General features: G+C 52.0%; 2 protein-coding genes across 3 annotated transcripts; one reads left to right on the top strand and one right to left on the bottom strand.

The window, feature by feature from the left end:
• Positions 1-83: 83 nt before the first annotated feature.
• On the bottom strand, positions 84-13972 carry CCS (copper chaperone for superoxide dismutase). 2 transcript variants are annotated; one of them, XM_002821467.5, is made up of 8 exons: positions 13840-13972; positions 13430-13502; positions 6840-6977; positions 6457-6634; positions 5543-5603; positions 687-764; positions 511-614; positions 84-401 (listed from the first exon to the last, which is right to left on the bottom strand). In XM_002821467.5, the coding sequence occupies exons 1-8, from the start codon at positions 13876-13878 to the stop codon at positions 248-250; spliced, it is 825 nt and encodes a 274-aa protein (XP_002821513.1). In that variant the 5' UTR covers positions 13879-13972; the 3' UTR covers positions 84-247. The 2 variants fall into 2 exon arrangements, with proteins under 2 accessions (XP_002821513.1, XP_063584140.1); XM_063728070.1 differs by having other exon boundaries at positions 687-977.
• Positions 13973-13978: 6 nt separating this feature from the next.
• On the top strand, positions 13979-16904 carry CCDC87 (coiled-coil domain containing 87). The gene has a single exon (XM_002821468.5). It carries the CDS (start codon positions 14123-14125, stop codon positions 16667-16669), a length of 2547 nt encoding a protein of 848 aa, XP_002821514.2. The 5' UTR covers positions 13979-14122; the 3' UTR covers positions 16670-16904.
• The last annotated feature ends 296 nt before the right edge of the window (positions 16905-17200 follow it).

A 17200-nucleotide genomic window follows, 5' to 3' on the forward strand; every position in this document is an offset into this window, starting at 1 on the left:
GGGTGGCCCTGATACAAAGGGCAGAGGCAGAGCTATGTTCAGCAAGCCCATAAGGGGCATGGAGACAAGCACAAAACACCAAGTCCCAAACGAAAATAAAACTTTCATTTGCCAAGGGAACACCACAGCAGCTCCTGCCCTGTACTGAGCTCTCCAAAGACTGGCCAGGCAAAGTCCCTCTGGCCCCCTCTGGAAGTAGAAAGTGCTCGCCCTGGAGGACAGCAACAGAGTCAAGGTGAGGTCCTGCTCAAAGGTGGGCAGGGGGCTGGGCCGACTCCTTTCGGCCCTTGCCAGCGATGGGCCGGCCTCGCTCTTCCCAGATGGTGAGGCCATCGCAAGAGCAGATCTGCTTGGGGTTCTGGAAGAGGCCAGCGGAGCGTGCGATGATGCCACAGGCCAACCTGCAGAAGAATGTGTGGTCAGGGGTGGGTACTTGTTTGGCCCCCACCCCTGGGTTCTTCATGCACCATCCACAGAGCACAGCCTCCTGCAGGGGCCGACACCACTCACCTCTCCCCGGAGTTCCCTGTGATCTTGGATAAGGGATGGCCTCCCCGGCCCAGGTCATCTTCTCCCTCATCAATAATCAGGCTGCGGCCAATCACATCCCACACCTTTGAGGGGAGACAACAGCCTCAGATGATGGACCCTGTTAGGAAGGGTGCCCACCTTCTTTTCCACCTTACCTTCAGCTGCTCATCCTCCATTCTGAAGATGGCGCGGCCGTCAGCATCAGCACGGACATTGCCCAGGTCTCCACGGTGCTGGAATGAGATCCAGTGTGTGTATAGGAGATGTGTGCCACGTGGTGCCAAGCTGCTATCTTCTGACTTCCTGATTGCGATGCCTCTTCCTGCTTCCCTAAAGTACCCATTTCCTCCTGTGGGTACCAGTCTGGTAGGATCTGAGCTCCCCAAGGACTGGGCAGGCAAGGTCTTCTTGGCCCTGTCTGGAAGTGGAAAGTGGTCCAGGAAGTCCTGGACCATCTGAACACTGCCTCCCTGGAAATGAAATCCTGGGCGGGATCACAGTGGGCTGAAAAGAGCCAGTGGAAGTTTCCCCTGCCTGTGCAGTCATTCCCATTGGACCAGACTGTTTTTCTGGCGAGGCAATTGCCCAGCTCTGCTTCTCAGCCTCCAGTTAGCTCAGTTGTGCAGCCTCCTGATGGCTCTGTGAGCCCTTGGCTGTCTTCAATTCCCATAGGCTTAAGTTGGCCAAGCCTGGCTTCCCTGACCATCATAGGCAGCCAATGTCATTTCCCTGACTCCCAGATTCCAGGAACAGAAGGAAATGCAAGGGGCAAAGGGCCTGTCCTAGCCCCTAGAAGCTGGCTCTGCCCTCCTTCTCCTTTGAAGGTAATAAAAATTGTCATAACACACCTATGAGCACCCCCCAGGTCAGACACACTACCCAACATGGCAGGGAGTATGCAGGTCACCATCCTCAAGGGACTCAGAACATGGTGGGGGCCCAGATACAGAACAGACTAGGGGTGATGACACACAGGGTGAATAAAACAGTTGGTGTGTTTTGGGGTGACAAGGCCTTACTAGTGAGCCACAGAAACCCGCATCTGTGCAAATAAATTGTCCCCAACCTGACATTTTGGGCAGAAACAAGTGCCTGTGCCAGTGCAGGTGGGCTCCCATGACCTTGCTGCTGAGTAACCAGGCATCTCACTGTGCCACCAACTGATAGGCAGGAGGAAGCGCCAGTTCTGCTTTATCTCGTTTTCCAGAGGGATATCTGCTGCCTGCACCTGGTACTTTTTTTTACGCCCTGCGTTGGAGATTTGAACAGTAGAAAGATCAAGAAGGGGGAGGGGATACAGAGCCCTGAAGAGCAGTTTTTTGGCTTGTTTTGTTTTGTTTTGTTTTGATACGAAGTCTCATTGCAATGCCCAGGCTGGAATGCAATGGTGTGATCTCGGCTCACTGCAATCTCTGCTTCCCGGGTTCAAGCAATTCTCCTGCCTCAGCCTCCCGACTAGCTGGGATTACAGGCATGCACCACTACGCCTGGCTAGTTTTTGTATTTCTTTTAATTAATTAATTTATTTATTTATTAATTTATTGAGACAGAGTCTCGCTCTGTTGCCTAGGCTGGAGTGCAGTGGCGCAATCTGGGCTCACTGCAACCTCCACCTCCCAGGTTCAAGCAATTCTCTTGTTTCAGCCTCCCGAGTAGCTGTGACTACAGATGCATGCCACCATGCCTGGCTAACTTTTGTTTTGTTTTGTTTTGTTTTTTGAGATGGAGTCTTGCTCTGTCGCCCAGGCTGGAGTGCAGTGGCGCAACCTCGGCTCACTGCAAGCTCCGCCTCCCAGGTTCACGCTATTCTCCTGCCTCAACCTCCTGAGTAGCTGGGACTACAGGCGCCTGCCACCACGCCTGGCTAATTTTTTGTATTTTTAGTAGAGACGGGGTTTCACCATGTTAGCCAGGATGGTCTCAATCTCCTGACCTTGTGATCTGCCCGCCTCGGCCTCCCAAAGTGCTGGGATTACAGGCGTGAGCCACCGCGCCCGGCCCAACTTTTATATTTTTAATAGAGACAGGGTTTCACCATGTTGGTCAGGCTGATCTCAAACTCCTGACGTCAAGTGACCCATCCACCTCAGCCTCCCAAAGTGCTGGGATTACAGGCATGAGCCATTGCACCTGGCCTAATTTTTGTATTTTTAGTAGAGACAGGGTTTCACCATATTGGCCAGCCTGGTCTCGAACTCCTGACCTCAAGTGATCCGTCTGCCTTGGCCTCCCAAAGTGCTGGGATTGCAGGCATGAGCCACCGCGCCCGGCTTGAGGAGCAGCCTCAAGGCAGGGGGCAGCCTGGACAGTGTGGCTGGAGGCATGACCCAGCAGGAGTTCAGGGAAAGGCAGCCTTTCGGGGCTGTTTCCTCAGCACACAGGCAGGGGCAATAGGCCGGGGGAGTGGGGCATTGAATGTCCACACCAAGAAGCTAGGCCCAGCTTGTACTCTCAGGCACTGGGAGCCAAGACAAGTTTCAGGCAGGGGCATGGCCTGGTTACTCCAGGCTTCAGAACAATCCTTCTAGTGCAGTCTATGAAAAGTAAGGACTGGAGCAGGGTGAGGAGAGAACAGAAGGGAGCTTAGAGATCAGTTAGGAGATGTGCAAGGGACAACCAGGCTTGGATGCAAATTCCCACATGGAATTCTCTTCCACCTGAGAAAAGCAGATGCTAAAACCCAACAGCAACTTGCCAGTCACCGTGGCCTTGGCTGGTCAGCTCCTGCTCAGTTCTTCCTTGTCTAAGTTAAGGGACTGGGTGAGGCACAGCTGCTGATGCCAGCCCCTTCTGATTCCCTGACCCACCTGGGGCCCAGGAAGACAACACAGGTCACAAGGCAGTCTCCTTCCCTTCAGAAACACTCCCTGCCATTCCATGCCTCGAGGGCTTTGCCCGGGCAGTTTCTTTTGCTGGGCTTGCCAATCCCACTCTTACCCTCTTCAATGCCTACTTCCTGCCCGTCATCTTTCAAGGCTGCATGAGGCGAATGGCCTCTATGATGCGCCTCCCTTGAGTGTGGTGGGCTGGACCTAGTGTCACTTCTAAGATTAGGTTACAAAAAGAATGTGGCTTGAGTCTTGGACACCCTCTCTCAATCTCAATCTCTCTCTCTCTCGCTCATTCACTCTGAAAGAAGCCAACTGCTGTGTTGTGAGCTGCCCTAGGGAGAGATCCACGTGGCAAAGAACTGATGTCTCTGGCCAACAGCCAGGGAGGACCTGGGGCCTGCCAACAGCAACATCAGCAAACCTGGAAGCAGATTCTCCCCACGTGAGGCCCTGAGATGACTGCAGCCCCGAGAGAGACCCTGAGCTGCAAGCACCCAGCTAAGTCACACACAAATTCCTGCCCCAGAGACAGTATATGTTTGTTGTTTTAAACTCCTAACTTTGGAGTCATTTGATTTGCAGCAGCAGATTACTAATCACTAAGCATAAGCATGGCACTGTGCAATGGACTCTATAGAAATGCCTCTCCAATTTCCCAGAACAGGGAGTAAAAACTTTTGATCATTAGAAATGTGACAGAGTGGTCGGGCGCAGTGGCTCACGCCTGTAATCCCAGCACTTTGGGAGGCCAAGGCAGGTGGATCACTTGAGGTTGGGACTTCAAGACCAGCCCGGCCAACATGGCAAAACCTCGTTTCTACTAAAAATACAAAAAAGAAAAAGAAAAAGAAAAAAAGAAATGTGACAGAGGCCAGGCATGCTGGCTTATGCTCATAATCCTAACACTGGGAGGCCGAGGAGGGAGGACTGCTCAAGCCCAGCAGTTTGAGACCAGCCTGAGGAATATAGTGACACCCTATTTCTACCACCAAAAAAAAAAAAAAAAAAAAATTAGCTGGGCATAATGGTACACGCTTGTGGTCCCAGCTATCAGGTGAGGTGGGAGGATTGCTTGAGCCCACGAGTTCAAGGCTATAGTGAGCCATGATTGCAGCACTGCACTCCAGCATGGGCAATAGAGTGAGATCCTATCTCGGAAAGGAGAAGGGAGGGGAGGGGAGGGGAGAAAGGAAAAAGAAAAGAAACAGAAGAAAAGAAAAGCATGATAGGTAACAGAGCTGTGAAAAGTCCAAAAAATCAGTAACATGCATTAAGCAACACATACCATGGTTTCATTTGTTTTGTGGCACAAGGTTGCAAACCCATCAAGATAGAAAATAGCACAGTCAGAGCCGGGCATAGTGGCTCACGCCTGTAATCCCAGCACTTTGGGAGGCTGAGGTGGGTGGAGCACTTGAGGTCAGGAGTTCAAGACTGCCTGGCCAACCTGGTGAAACCCTATCTCTACTAAAAATACAAAAATTAGCCGGGTGTGGTGGTGTGCACCTGTAGTCCCAGCTGCTAGGGAGGCTGAGGCAGGAGAATCGTTTGAACTTGGGAGGCGGAGGTTGCAATGAGCTGGGACCGCGCCATTGCACTCTAGCCTGGGCAATAAGAACAAAACTCCATCTCAGAAAATAAAATAAAAAAACCAAATGATTGAGTAACTAACAATACAATTAGTACTCAGATAAGACAAAAATCATTACGGCAACACGCAATTCCCTGAAGACTGGGAAATGATTCTCTGCTGAAAAATGAAACTCCAGGACCGGGGTGTTAGGGAACGCCAGGGACAGCCTTTTCAGTTTAGGTAAAACCCTCAACTTCCGTATTTCACTTCCTCCCACTGCCCCTGCCCCTCAGGCAGATTAACTATTCACCGTGGGCTCCAGGACCTCTTGCAGGCTCCTGCAAGGATTATCTCACTGCCTGGAAACCATGGAATTCAGTAATCTCCCCCAGAGACTGTGTGCTCCTTGGGTCAGGCACTGGGGCTGTAATCTATTGTATCCCCTCAGAAAGTGTCAACAAATGTTTCCAAACTCAGCAAAATAAAATGAGAGGAAAAAACTCCACCAAAAAGGAATCACACTGTTAGGATCCCAAGAGCTGCCTGCCCTGCCTCTGAGACTTTGGGTTCTCTCTCAGCCCAAGCCCAAACCCAGACAGACACTTACCCGGTCGGAGTCCTGGGGGCCCCCATGAGATGCTCCATCAGGGTTAAAGTGGTTCCCACAGCTAAGAAAGAAAGGAAACAGGTGGGCAGGAAAGCAGCTCAAAGGCCAGGTGCTCTACCCTCTCATCTATTTATATTTGCTTCATTCATTCATTCATTCATTCATTCATTCAACAAACAGGCCTACTCTGTGCTGGGCTTTGGGTAGAGGGCACCGAGAAGAATCAGACATGGGTCCTGTCCTCAATAAGCTTCTGGCTCAGGGGATTCACAGATGAGTAAATAACTAGTTATATCACAGCATGACAAACACCATGGCATGGGGACCCTTCCTTTGCTGTGTCCAGAAGTCCCCTTCCATCTCAGAGGTAGTAAGGTGGTTATAAGTAGGACCTTCAAGATCAGATTTTTTTTTTTCTTGAGACAGTTTTGCCCTGTCACCCCTGAGCTGGAGTGCCGTGGTGCAATCTCAGCTAACCACAACCTCCACCTCCTGAGTTCAAGTGATTCTCCTGCCTCAGGAGATTACGGGCCTCCCCAGTAGCTGGGATTACAGGCACGTGCCACTGCACCTGGCTAATTTTTTTTTGTATTGTTAGTAGAGATGGGGTTTCACCATGTTGGCCAGGCTGGTCTTGAACTCCTGACCTCAGGTGATCCGCCCACCTCGGCCTCCCAAAGTGCTAGGATTACAGGTGTGAGCTACTGTGCCCAGCCAAGGTCAGATCTTGACTCAAATCCCAACTCTACCTTTTACCTGCTCTGGACCTTTGGCAAGTCATTTAACCTCTGTGAGCCTCAGTTTCCTCATCTGGAGGTTATGCCTGTGTGTATGTGCCTCACAGAGTATTGGTGAGGGCCAAGTGTGAAAATGTGTAGCTGAGAATGCTACTGGGGAGACTTCAGACAACTCACCTGTTGCAGTTGTTTGTGAGGTCCCCATACTGATGGATGTGGAGTCCATGCAGCCCAGGCTCCAGGCCGTCAATAGTTCCCTCGATGAGGCAGCGCTCAGGGGTCAGCTGTAGGAAGCGCACCACCCCCTGCACGGTGCCAGGCCCCCCCAGGATGGCCACTGCTGCCCCCAGATTCTCTGCAAGGTATTAGACACTTGGGCTGGGTTGCCACCTCACCCAGCACACCTTTTCAGTAGCTCGGGAAGGGCAGGGAGTCTCACATAATTTTCACACCTTCCTCAAAGCCACTCCAACCCAGAGCCCGAGAATCCTATGGTTAGATTTGTACCAGCTCTGAGCCACCTCCCTCCCAGGGGGGCCAAGGCCACCGTGGTCACTCACGCAACTGGCCGCTGCCCATGCCCTTGAGTACCGCCTGCCGCCCCGTGCCTTCCAGGAGAGCTTGCACCTCCTGGCTGGGCAGAGTGGTGTGTACCAAGACCATCTGGTCCTCCAAGTGCACCTCCACATCCTGGACACCTGGTGAGAGAGAGGGAAGAGGGCAACAGAGGCTGGCACCCAGTGCTGGCAGCAGGGAACAGAGAAACAGACAGCAATTCTCCATCCCCATTTCCACCAAACTTCCCATGGTCAGAGGCAAGCTACTTTTTAACTGTGTAACCCTGAGTAAGCCTCTTCACTTCTGAGTCTGTTTCTTTTCATATAAATGGGGATAATGCCACCTTGCCCCCAGGATTTCTGTGAGTTCTAATACACGCCAGGCATTATTTATAACTTTGGAAACATACATAATTCTTTTTAAAGCAGTGTTTTTTTTTTTTTTAAGTGGGCTATCCATAGCGGCATTATTCACAATAGCCAAAAGATAAAAATAACCCAAATGCCCATCAACTAATGAACAGATAAAATGTGGTATCCATAAATGAAATACTATTCAGGAACGAAGTGCTGATACGTGCTACAACACGGACGGACCTTGAAACATTATGCTACGAGAAAGCCAGTCACAAAGCCACATATATAATGCCATGTATATTAGATGTCTAGAATAGGCAAATCCACAGACAGAAAATATTCTTCTTGTAGGAGATAGCTTAAAAAAAATTTTTTTTTTTTTTTGAAACAGAGTCTCTCTCTGTTGCTCAGGCTGGAGTGCAGTGGCACGATCTTGGCTCACTGCAACCTCCACCTGCCAGATTCAAGCAATTCTCCTGCCTCAGCCTCCCGAGTAGCTGGGACTACAGGCATGCACCACCATGCCCAGCTAATTTTTTTATTTTTAGTAGAGATGGGGTTTCACCATGTTGGCCAGGCTGGTCTCGAACCCCTGGCCTCAGGTAATCCACCCACCTCGGCCTCCCAAAGTGCTAGGATTACAGGCGTGAGCCACCATGCCAATGCACTCCAGCCTGGGTGACAGAGCAAGACTCCGATACGGAATAAAACAAACAAACAAAAAGAACAAAATAGGCCAGGTGCGGTGGCTCACGCCTGTAATCCCAGCAGTTTGGGAGGGCGAGGTGGGTGGATCACCTGAGGTCAGGAGTTTGAGACCAGCCTGGCCAACATGGTGAAACCCTGTCTCTACCAAAAATATAAAAATTTGCCAGACAAGGGGGTGCGCACCTGTAGTCCCAGCTACTCGGGAGGCTGAGGCACAAGAACTGCTTGAACCCAGGAGGCGGAGGTTGCAGTAAGCCGAGATTTCACCACTGCACTCCAGACTAGGTGAAAAAGTGAGACTCCGTCTCTAAAATAAAATAAAATAAAAGGAAAGGAAATCCTATATCCCTTAGCTATCACCCTCCTATTATCCTACCCCTGCCACCAATCTATTTTCTGTCTCTATTTTTTTAATTTATTTTTTTATTTTTTTGAGATGGAGTGTCGCTCTGTCACCCAGGCTGGAGTGCAGTGGCACAATCTCAGCTCACTGAAACCTCCACCTCCTGGGTTCAAGCGATTCTCCTGCCTTAGCCTCCCGAGTAGCAGGGACTACAGGTACACACCACCACCATGCCCAGCTAATTTTTTTGGATTTTTTTCTTTTAATAGACATGGGGTTTCACTATGTTGGCCAGGCTGCTCTCGAACTCCTGACCTCAGGTCATCTGCCTGCCTCGGTCTCCCAAAGTACTGAGATTACAGGCATGAGCCATCACGCCTGGCTGTGGCCTAGGATTTCTTTATGAAGTGATAAAAATGTAAAACTGACAGTGGAGAGATGGTTGCACAACTCTGAAAATACTACAAACAGATGAACTGTATCCTTTAAATGGGTGATTTTTTTTTTCTTTTTTTTTTGAGACAGAGTCTCGCTCTGTCACCCAGGCTGGAGTGTAATGGCACAATCTCGGCTCACTGCAACCTCAGCCTCCCAAACTGTTGGGACTACAGGCGTGAGCCACTGCGCCTGGCCTAAATGGGTGATTTTTATAGTACATGAATTATATCTTTTTTTATTTTCGAGATGGAGTCTCACTTTGTCACCTAGGCTGGAGAGCAGTGGCATGATCTTGGCTCACTGCAACCTCTGCCTCCTGGGTTCAAGTAAGCCTCCTAAAGTGCTGGAATTACAGGCGTGAGCCACTGTGCCTAGCTGCCCAGACTATGCATTACATCTTTTTTTTTTTTTTTGAGACAGAGTCTCGCTCTGTTGCCCAGGCTGGAATGCAGTGGCGCCATCTGGGCTCACTGCAAGCTCCGCTTCCTGGGTTCACGCCATTCTCCTGCCTCAGCCTCCCGAGTAGCTGGGACTACAGGCACCCACCACCAAGCCCGGCTAATTTTTTGTATTTTTAGTAAAGACGGGGTTTCACCGGATTAGCCAGGATGGTCTCAATCTCCTGACCTCGTGATCTGCCCGCCTTGGCCTCCCAAAGTGCTGGGAACACAGGCATGAGCCACCACACCCGGCCTTTTTTTTTTTTTTGAAATGGAGTCTCGCTCTGTCGCCCAGGCTGGAGTGCAGTGGCGCAATCTCGGCTCACTGCAAGCTCCACCTCCTGGGTTCTAGCCATTCTCCTGCCTCAGCCTCCCAAGTAGCTGGGACTACAGGTGCCCGCCATCACTCCCAGCTAATTTTTTGTGTTTTTAGTAGAGACAGGGTTTCACCGTGTTAGCGAGAATGGTCTCGATCTCCTCACCTCGTGATCTGCCTGCCTCAGCCTCCCAAAGTGCTGGAATTACAGGTGTGAGCCACTGCGCCCGGCCGAATTATATCTTAATAAAGCTATTACACACATAAAAGGCAGGGACTATTGCCATCATTAGTAGAGCTAACCCTTACTGGGCATGGACGGTGAGCGAATCCTGTGTCTTACCTGTCTTAACATATTTGGTACTCCTACTAAGCCTCTAAGTTAGGTACAATGATCCCCATTTTACAGATGAGAAAACAGGCACAGAAAGATGAAGAAACTTGCTCAAAGTCGCACTGTAGTAAGTTGTGCAACTGGACCTCTGACCATGCAGCCTAGCTCCAGAGCCCCAACACTTAACCCAGATATTGTACTCACCCTAGGAAGCAGCCCCTAGGCTCCAAGCTGGGTTAGGACCACAGCCCTTGTGGTCCTGTAGCAGCTCACACTCCCCCTCCTGTAATTCACATTGCACTGACTACAGTCCTCTGTTTCACTCCTAGGCCGCCAGCTCTGTGAGGGCAGGAGCTCTGTGAGGTCCACAAGGGTCAAGTTCAAAAGTCAGTTGTCGGCCGGGTGCGGTGGCTCACGCCTGTAATCCCAGCACTTTGGGAGGCCGAGGCAGGCGGATCACGAGGTCAGGAGATCAAGACCACAGTGAAACCCCGTCTCTACTAAAAATACAAAAAATTAGCGGGGCATGATGGTGGGCGCCTGTAGTCCCAGCTACTGGGAAGGCTGAGGCAGGAGAATGGCGTGCACCCGAGAGGAGGAGCATGCAGTGAGCCGAGATCGCGCCACTGCACTCCAGCCTGGGCGACAGAGCGAGACTCCGTCTCAAAAAAAAAAAAAAAAAGTCAGTTGTCAGCCGGGCATGGTGGCTCATGCCTGTAATCCCAGCACTTTGGAAGGCCGAGGTGGGCGGATCACAAGGTCAGGAGATCGAGACCATCCTGGCTAACACAGTGAAACCCCGTCTCTACTAAAAATACGAAAAAGTTAGCCGGGCGTGGTGGCGGGCGCCTGTAGTCCCAGCTAGTCAGGAGGCTGAAGCAGGAGAATGGTGTGAACCCGGGAGGCCGGAGCTTGCAGTGAGCTGAGATTGCGCCACTGCACTCCAGCCTGGGCAACAGAGCAAGATTCCGTCTCAAAAAAAAAAAAAAAAAAAAAAGTCAGTTGTCAGATGGCCAGGCGTGGTGGCACACACCTATAATCCCAGCACTTTGGGAGGTTGAGGCACGTGGATCACGAGGCCAGCAGTTCGATACCAGCCTTGCCAACATGGCAAAACTCCATTTTTAGTAAAAGTAAAAAAATTAGCCAGGCATGGTGGTGCACACCTGTAATCCCAGCTACTCGGGAGGCTGAGGTGGGAGAATCAAATGAACTGGGAGGTGGAGGTTGCAGTGAGCTGAGATGGTGCCACTGCACTCCAGCCTGGGCAACAGAGCAGAACAAGATCCTGGCTTTTATGTGCAAAAGCTATTAGAGGGGGCAACAGAAGCAATGGGGAATCCATCAAAGGATGAGGTTCTTACACAGGCTAGGGAGAGGCAGGGTGGTGGCCTGGAGCAGTGTGGAGGCCTAAGTATGTTTTGGACACATAGCAGATAAGATATCCTGATGACAGGCCTCAGCATAGGAGAGTTCCCAGACCCTCAGGTCTCCAGAGAAGAGCTGATTCTCTGCTCCTGAAGTGGGAAGCTCCTTGTCACTATGCACCTCCTGAATTCTTGACTGAGTCTAAACCAAGAGGGAGGCTGGTACCTTAGCTAAGCAGCCATTCAGTTTGCTCCTTGAGTTAAGACTGGTAGACCTTGGAACGTAGCCAGGCCCACCCTTCGTTGGCTCAGAGCCTAGTGAGAGAGAAAACAGAAGGCCACAGAGAACACCAGGGCAAGTGATAGAGATTCAAGGGGGTGAGCCTTGGGCTGGGGGCTCCTCCTGCTTACCTCCTGAGAAGGCCTTCCCCCAGGTCTCCTGAGATGGCAACTCTCTTTCTCTGTGTGTGTGCATTCTAGAAAACTACAACTTCCCTGCCTGGCCCCATGAGAAAGCCAAGCCAGACCAGAAAACACAGAGTCACCAGAAGTCTTTATCTGGTGCCTAAGAAACCTGCTGAGGGCTGAAAACTGCTCCGGGTCCAAGAGAAAGGCCAGCTGTCTGCTCTCCTGGCAAGCAAGTTGTACAGGAAGTGGAGGGCTCACTCACCACTCAAAACGCATAGTCTAAGCAAACCCAGCTTCAACATTGTCCCCTCCAGCCTCCTTCCAACCAGATCACCACCTGTAAGCCCTTCCTCTCATAATCCCCTAGGATTTACTAGGCTGTTACTACATGCCAAAGACTTTTCTAAATGCTTTTTTTGTATTAACTCGGTTACTCTTCAGGACAATCCTCCAGAGTAGCTTCTATTATCATCCCCCATTTAACACGGAACAAACAGAGACACAAAAAGTAACATGCATGAAGTCTTAGTGCCATTAAGTGGCAAAGAGGGGGTTTGAACTCTAGAGCTCATACCCCTAATCACTTTACAGAGTCCACCACTACCAGGGTCCCAGCTTCAGAAGCCATCTCATCTCATCCCTCTCACCATTGCTCTTTCCACAGAGCATTCTGTGAATGCCATCCAGGCAACGCTTGCATGCTCATTTCCACCTGAGTGCAGGGGATGTGCCTGATACCCATGTGAACTCTTCTCCCTAAAAAGCCCCAGTGTCTGGTCCATACCTGCCGAATGACTGGGTGAACTTTTTTTTTCTTTTTGAGATGGGGTCTCACTCTGTCACCCGGCCTGGAGTGCCGTGGAGCGATCCAACTCACTGCAGCCTCCACCTCCTGGGCTCAAGCAATCCTCCTGCCTCGGCCTCCCCAGTAGCTGGGACTATACAGGCACGCACCATGATGCCCAGCTAATTTCTGTATATTTTATAGAGAAGGGTTTTCGCCATGTTGCTCAGGCTGCTCTCAAACTCCTGGACTTGAGCAATCCACCCACTTCGGTGTCCCAAAGTGCTGGGATTACAGGCGTGAGCCACTGAGCCTGGCCTGGATGAACACTTAACAGAATCAAAGGAAGCCATTTCCCAGAGCCATGCTGGTGGCTCTACCTTTCCAGACCTTTCTCATTGTGCCAGGTCACCTCCAGACCAGCTGGCCTTTTATTTATTATGATTATTTTTTTGAGACGGAGTCTCGCTCTGTTGCCCAGGCTAGAGTGCAGTGGCGTGATCTCGGCTCACTGCAAGCTCCGCCTCCCGGGTTCACGCCATTCTCCTGCCTCGGCCTTCCAAGTAGCTGGGACTACAGGCGCCCACCACCACGCCCGGCTAATTTTTTGTATTTTTTAATAGAGACGGGGTTTCACTGTGTTAGCCAGGATGGTCTCGATCTCCTGACCTCGTGATCCACCCACCTCGGCCTCCCAAAGTGCTGGGATTACAGGCATGAGCCACCGCGCCCGGTGGTATAGGAAGCTACCCAGGATGGTATAGGGCCTGCGCTGCTGTTTTCTTTGTCAAGATTATGTTGTTTCCCAAGCAAAAACTGCCTGTTTTCCAAGGAACTCCCTCAGCCTAGCTCCTCAGTCTCTGGGGCACCTGAGGTTCAGGACAACAAGACAGGCAGTTAGAACCTGTCAGGGCAAGCTGGACAGCTGTACTCTAGGCTCTGCCTCCAGGTCTGTGTGTAACTCTGAGAACATTCCTTTCACTCTCTGGGGTTCAGTTTCTGCATCTGTAAAATGGGAGTAGGGTTCACCTAATAGATTCGCCTGGTCCCTCCCAGAGGCTTCTGGACTGTCTGCAGAAAAGTTTACCCTGTTCTTACCTGCCACCCCTTGCAGGGACTTGCGCACCGCGTCCACACAGCTCTGACAGGTCATCTGCACCGTGAACTCCAACTGCAAGGGCGGCAGGGACCAGCCGATGATCGCTGGGGAAGTGCCTTGGTATGACTTTGTTTCACCACCTACCCTATGACCACCGCAAGGGTCTGGGAACAAGCCCCACGTAACCCCTCTTCAAGCACCTTCTTTATGATCACTCATGACCATTCCAGGACCATGGGAGTCACCCCCCAACACTCACGCAGGGCCCCTGCTACCCTCGCACCCTAGTTTCATTCCGTGGCCCCAGGCCTCAACCCAAGTGCCCACCCCCCTCTTCCCAAGGTAACGATCACCCCAGGGGCTGAGGCTCTCTGCCCGGCGAGGCTCCACACGAAGCCTCGACCCTCACCGTGCAGAGGGTCCCCTGGTTCCCCGAGTCCGAAGCCATTCTGGACCCAGTCACCAGCCCGAGACGCAGAACTCCTCCGGCACAGGAGCGCCAATCAGCACGGCGTCGCGGGGACTGAGCCTCTGAAGCCACCCTTAACTCCGCCTCCTAGTGCGTGCGCACGCAAGGCCCTGCCCCGTCAGCCACCGGGTGGCGGCCGCGCAGGCGCACTCGGGCCGTCGGGCTCCTGGTTGCCTTAGTAACCACCCGGCTTTCTGTTCCCGTGGCGGCCGCCGGCTCTAAGATGGAGCCCCCGAAGCCCGAGCCTGAGCTCCAGAGGTTTTACCACCGGTTGCTGCGTCCGCTGTCGCTCTTCCCCACTAGGACGACGTCCCCAGAGCCTCAGAAGTGCCCCCCGCAGGAGGGCCGGATTCTGCAGTCCTTCTCTCTCGCGAAGCTGACGGTGGCGTCGCTGTGCAGCCAGGTGGCCAACCTGCTGGCCAGCAGCGGCATAGCAGCGCGAGTGCCTCCTGAGGCCCGACTACGTCTCATCAAGGTCATCCTGGACGAGCTGAAGTGCAGCTGGCGGGAGCCGCCCGCCGAACTTAGTCTGAGCCACAAAAACAACCAGAAGCTGCGGAAGCGGCTCGAGGCCTACGTGCTGCTGAGCAGCGAGCAGCTCTTCTTGCGCTACCTGCACCTGCTAGTGACCATGTCGACCCCCAGGGGGGTCTTCACTGAATCAGCCACCCTCACCCGGTTGGCCGCCAGCCTCGCCAGGGACTGCACACTCTTCCTTACTAGTCCCGACGTCTACCGTGGCCTTCTCGCCGACTTCCAGGCCCTGCTGAGGGCAGAGCAGGCCTCTGGAGATGTGGACAAGCTGCGCCCTGTCTGCCCTGCTGGGACGTTCAAGCTGTGCCCTATCCCCTGGCCTCACAGCACTGGCTTCGCCCAAGTGCAGTGCTCTAACCTCAACCTGAACTACCTCATCCAACTCAGCCGTCCACCAGAGTTTCTCAATGAGCCAGGAAGAATGGATCCAGTGAAGGAATTGAAGTCCATCCCTCGGTTGAAGAGGAAAAAGCCTCTCCACTGGCTGCCCTCCATAGGAAAGAAGAGAGAAATCGACATCAGTTCCTCACAGATGGTGTCGCTGCTCAGCTATCCTGTGGCCCCCGCCAGCAGGGCTTCCCCCTCGCCTTTCTACTCTGAGCTCCGGAGAGGCCAATCCATGCCCTCCCTGCGTGAGGGCTGGAGGCTGGCAGATGAGTTGGGCCTTCCTCCACTCCCATCTCGCCCCTTAACCCCGCTGGTCCTGGCTACAGACAGCAAACCAGAGCTGACTGGGCACATCGTGGCTGAGGATCTGAAGCAGTTGATAAAGAAGATGAAGTTGGAGGGGACTCGCTACCCACCACTGGACTCAGGCCTGCCTCCTCTCCTGGGGGTTGTGACCCGTCACCCAGCTGCAGGGCATCGCCTGGAGGAGCTGGAGAAGATGTTGAGGAACCTCCAGGAGGAAGAAGCCTCTGGGCAGTGGGACCCCCAGCCCCCCAAATCCTTTCCACTTCACCCACAGCCAGTGACCATTACTTTGAAACTTAGAAATGAGGTCGTGGTCCAGGCGGCTGCCGTACGGGTCTCTGATAGAAACTTCTTAGACTCTTTCCACATTGAGGGGGCTGGAGCCCTGTATAACCATCTGGCTGGTGAACTGGATCCCAAAGCCATTGAAAAAATGGATATTGATAACTTTGTTGGCAGTACTACCAGGGAGGTCTACAAGGAGTTGATGAGCCATATCTCTTCTGACCACTTACATTTTGATCAAGGGCCCCTAGTTGAGCCTGCAGCAGATAAAGACTGGCCCACCTTCCTGTCCTCAGCCTTTCTACGTCAAGAAAAACAGTCTCAAATCATCAACCCTGAGCTGGTTGGACTTTACTCCCAGAAAGCAAACACTTTACAGTCCAATACTGAGAAGATGCCCTCCCTCCCATTACTCCAAGCTACCAAAAGCTGGGAGAAGTGGTCAAACAGGGCCTCCTTGATGAACTCGTGGAAAACCACCTTGTCTGTGGATGGCTACTTCAAGTACCTCACCAACCATGAAACAGATTTCCTTCATGTCATCTTTCAAATGCATGAAGAAGAGGTTCCTGTGGAGATTGTGGCCCCTGTCCGAGAGTCCCTAGAGATTCAGCACCCTCCCCCATTGCTAGAAGATGAAGAACCAGACTTTGTGCCAGGAGAGTGGGATTGGAACACTGTGCTAGAGCACAGGCTAGAAGCTGGGAAGACACCCCACCTAGGAGAACCCCACAAAATTCTGAGCCTGCAGAAGCGTCTGGAACAACTGTGGTCCGTGCTTGAGGTCCCCGACAAGGACCAGGTGGACATGGCCATTAAATATAGCTCCAAAGCCCGCCTGAGGCAGCTGCCTTCATTGGTGAATGCCTGGGAGCGGGCCCTGAAGCCCATTCAGCTGCGGGAGGCGTTGCTGGCGAGACTAGAGTGGTTTGAGGGACAAGCTTCCAACCCCAACCGCTTCTTCAAAAAGACCAACTTGAGCTCCAGTCACTTCCTGGAGGAGAATCAGATCCGAAGCCATCTCCACAGGAAGCTCAACTTAATGGAGTCTTCTTTGGCTTCCCTCCTGGAGGAGATAGAGTTAATCTTTGGCGAGCCAGTGATCTTCAAGGGGCGGCGTTACCTGGACAAGATGAAGAGCGACAAAGTGGAGATGCTCTATTGGCTGCAACAGCAGCGGCGGGTTCGCCACCTGGTCTCGGCCCTGAAGGATCCCCACCAGTCAACCCTGTTCAGGAGCTCAGCAGCCAGCCTTTAGTAGCTCCTGGGAATACCCCTATTATGCCTTGACCAGGTCCAGTGCCCTCAAATGCCTCCGTCACCCCTAAATGGCCAACAGCTCATCTAGACCTCTTTACTGCTTTGGAAGAAGAAATATTTGTCTATATCTGGGAGTGGAGGGTTCAGGAACATTATGCTTCCAACTATGAAGGGATTGAGACTAAAACTATTGTTTTCTTAGTGAAATTCTCATAAAAGAATCTCCAAGCCTAGTAGTCCCATTATGTCAAGCCTTGCACAATACAACCCAAATCTCCTATATCAAAAGAACTGAGACCTTGGAGTTAATTGTAGTGGGAAAGGTCAGAGGCAAAGTTGATCTTTGGAACAACTCACTTTAGCATTCCTATCACACTACATTAAATTGTCACCTCTTTTAGTTCTCAAACACTATTAGGAAGACGAAAATTAATTTTTACCAGTTACGTGCACATGGTACAAAGTATACCAGGATGTGTACTGAAAAGTAAGCCTTCCCATACCCACCTCCAATATCTGTTTTGTGCTG

Source organism: Pongo abelii, chromosome 9, assembly GCF_028885655.2.
Source record: "Pongo abelii isolate AG06213 chromosome 9, NHGRI_mPonAbe1-v2.0_pri, whole genome shotgun sequence".
NCBI classification, from domain to species: domain Eukaryota; kingdom Metazoa; phylum Chordata; class Mammalia; order Primates; family Hominidae; genus Pongo; species Pongo abelii.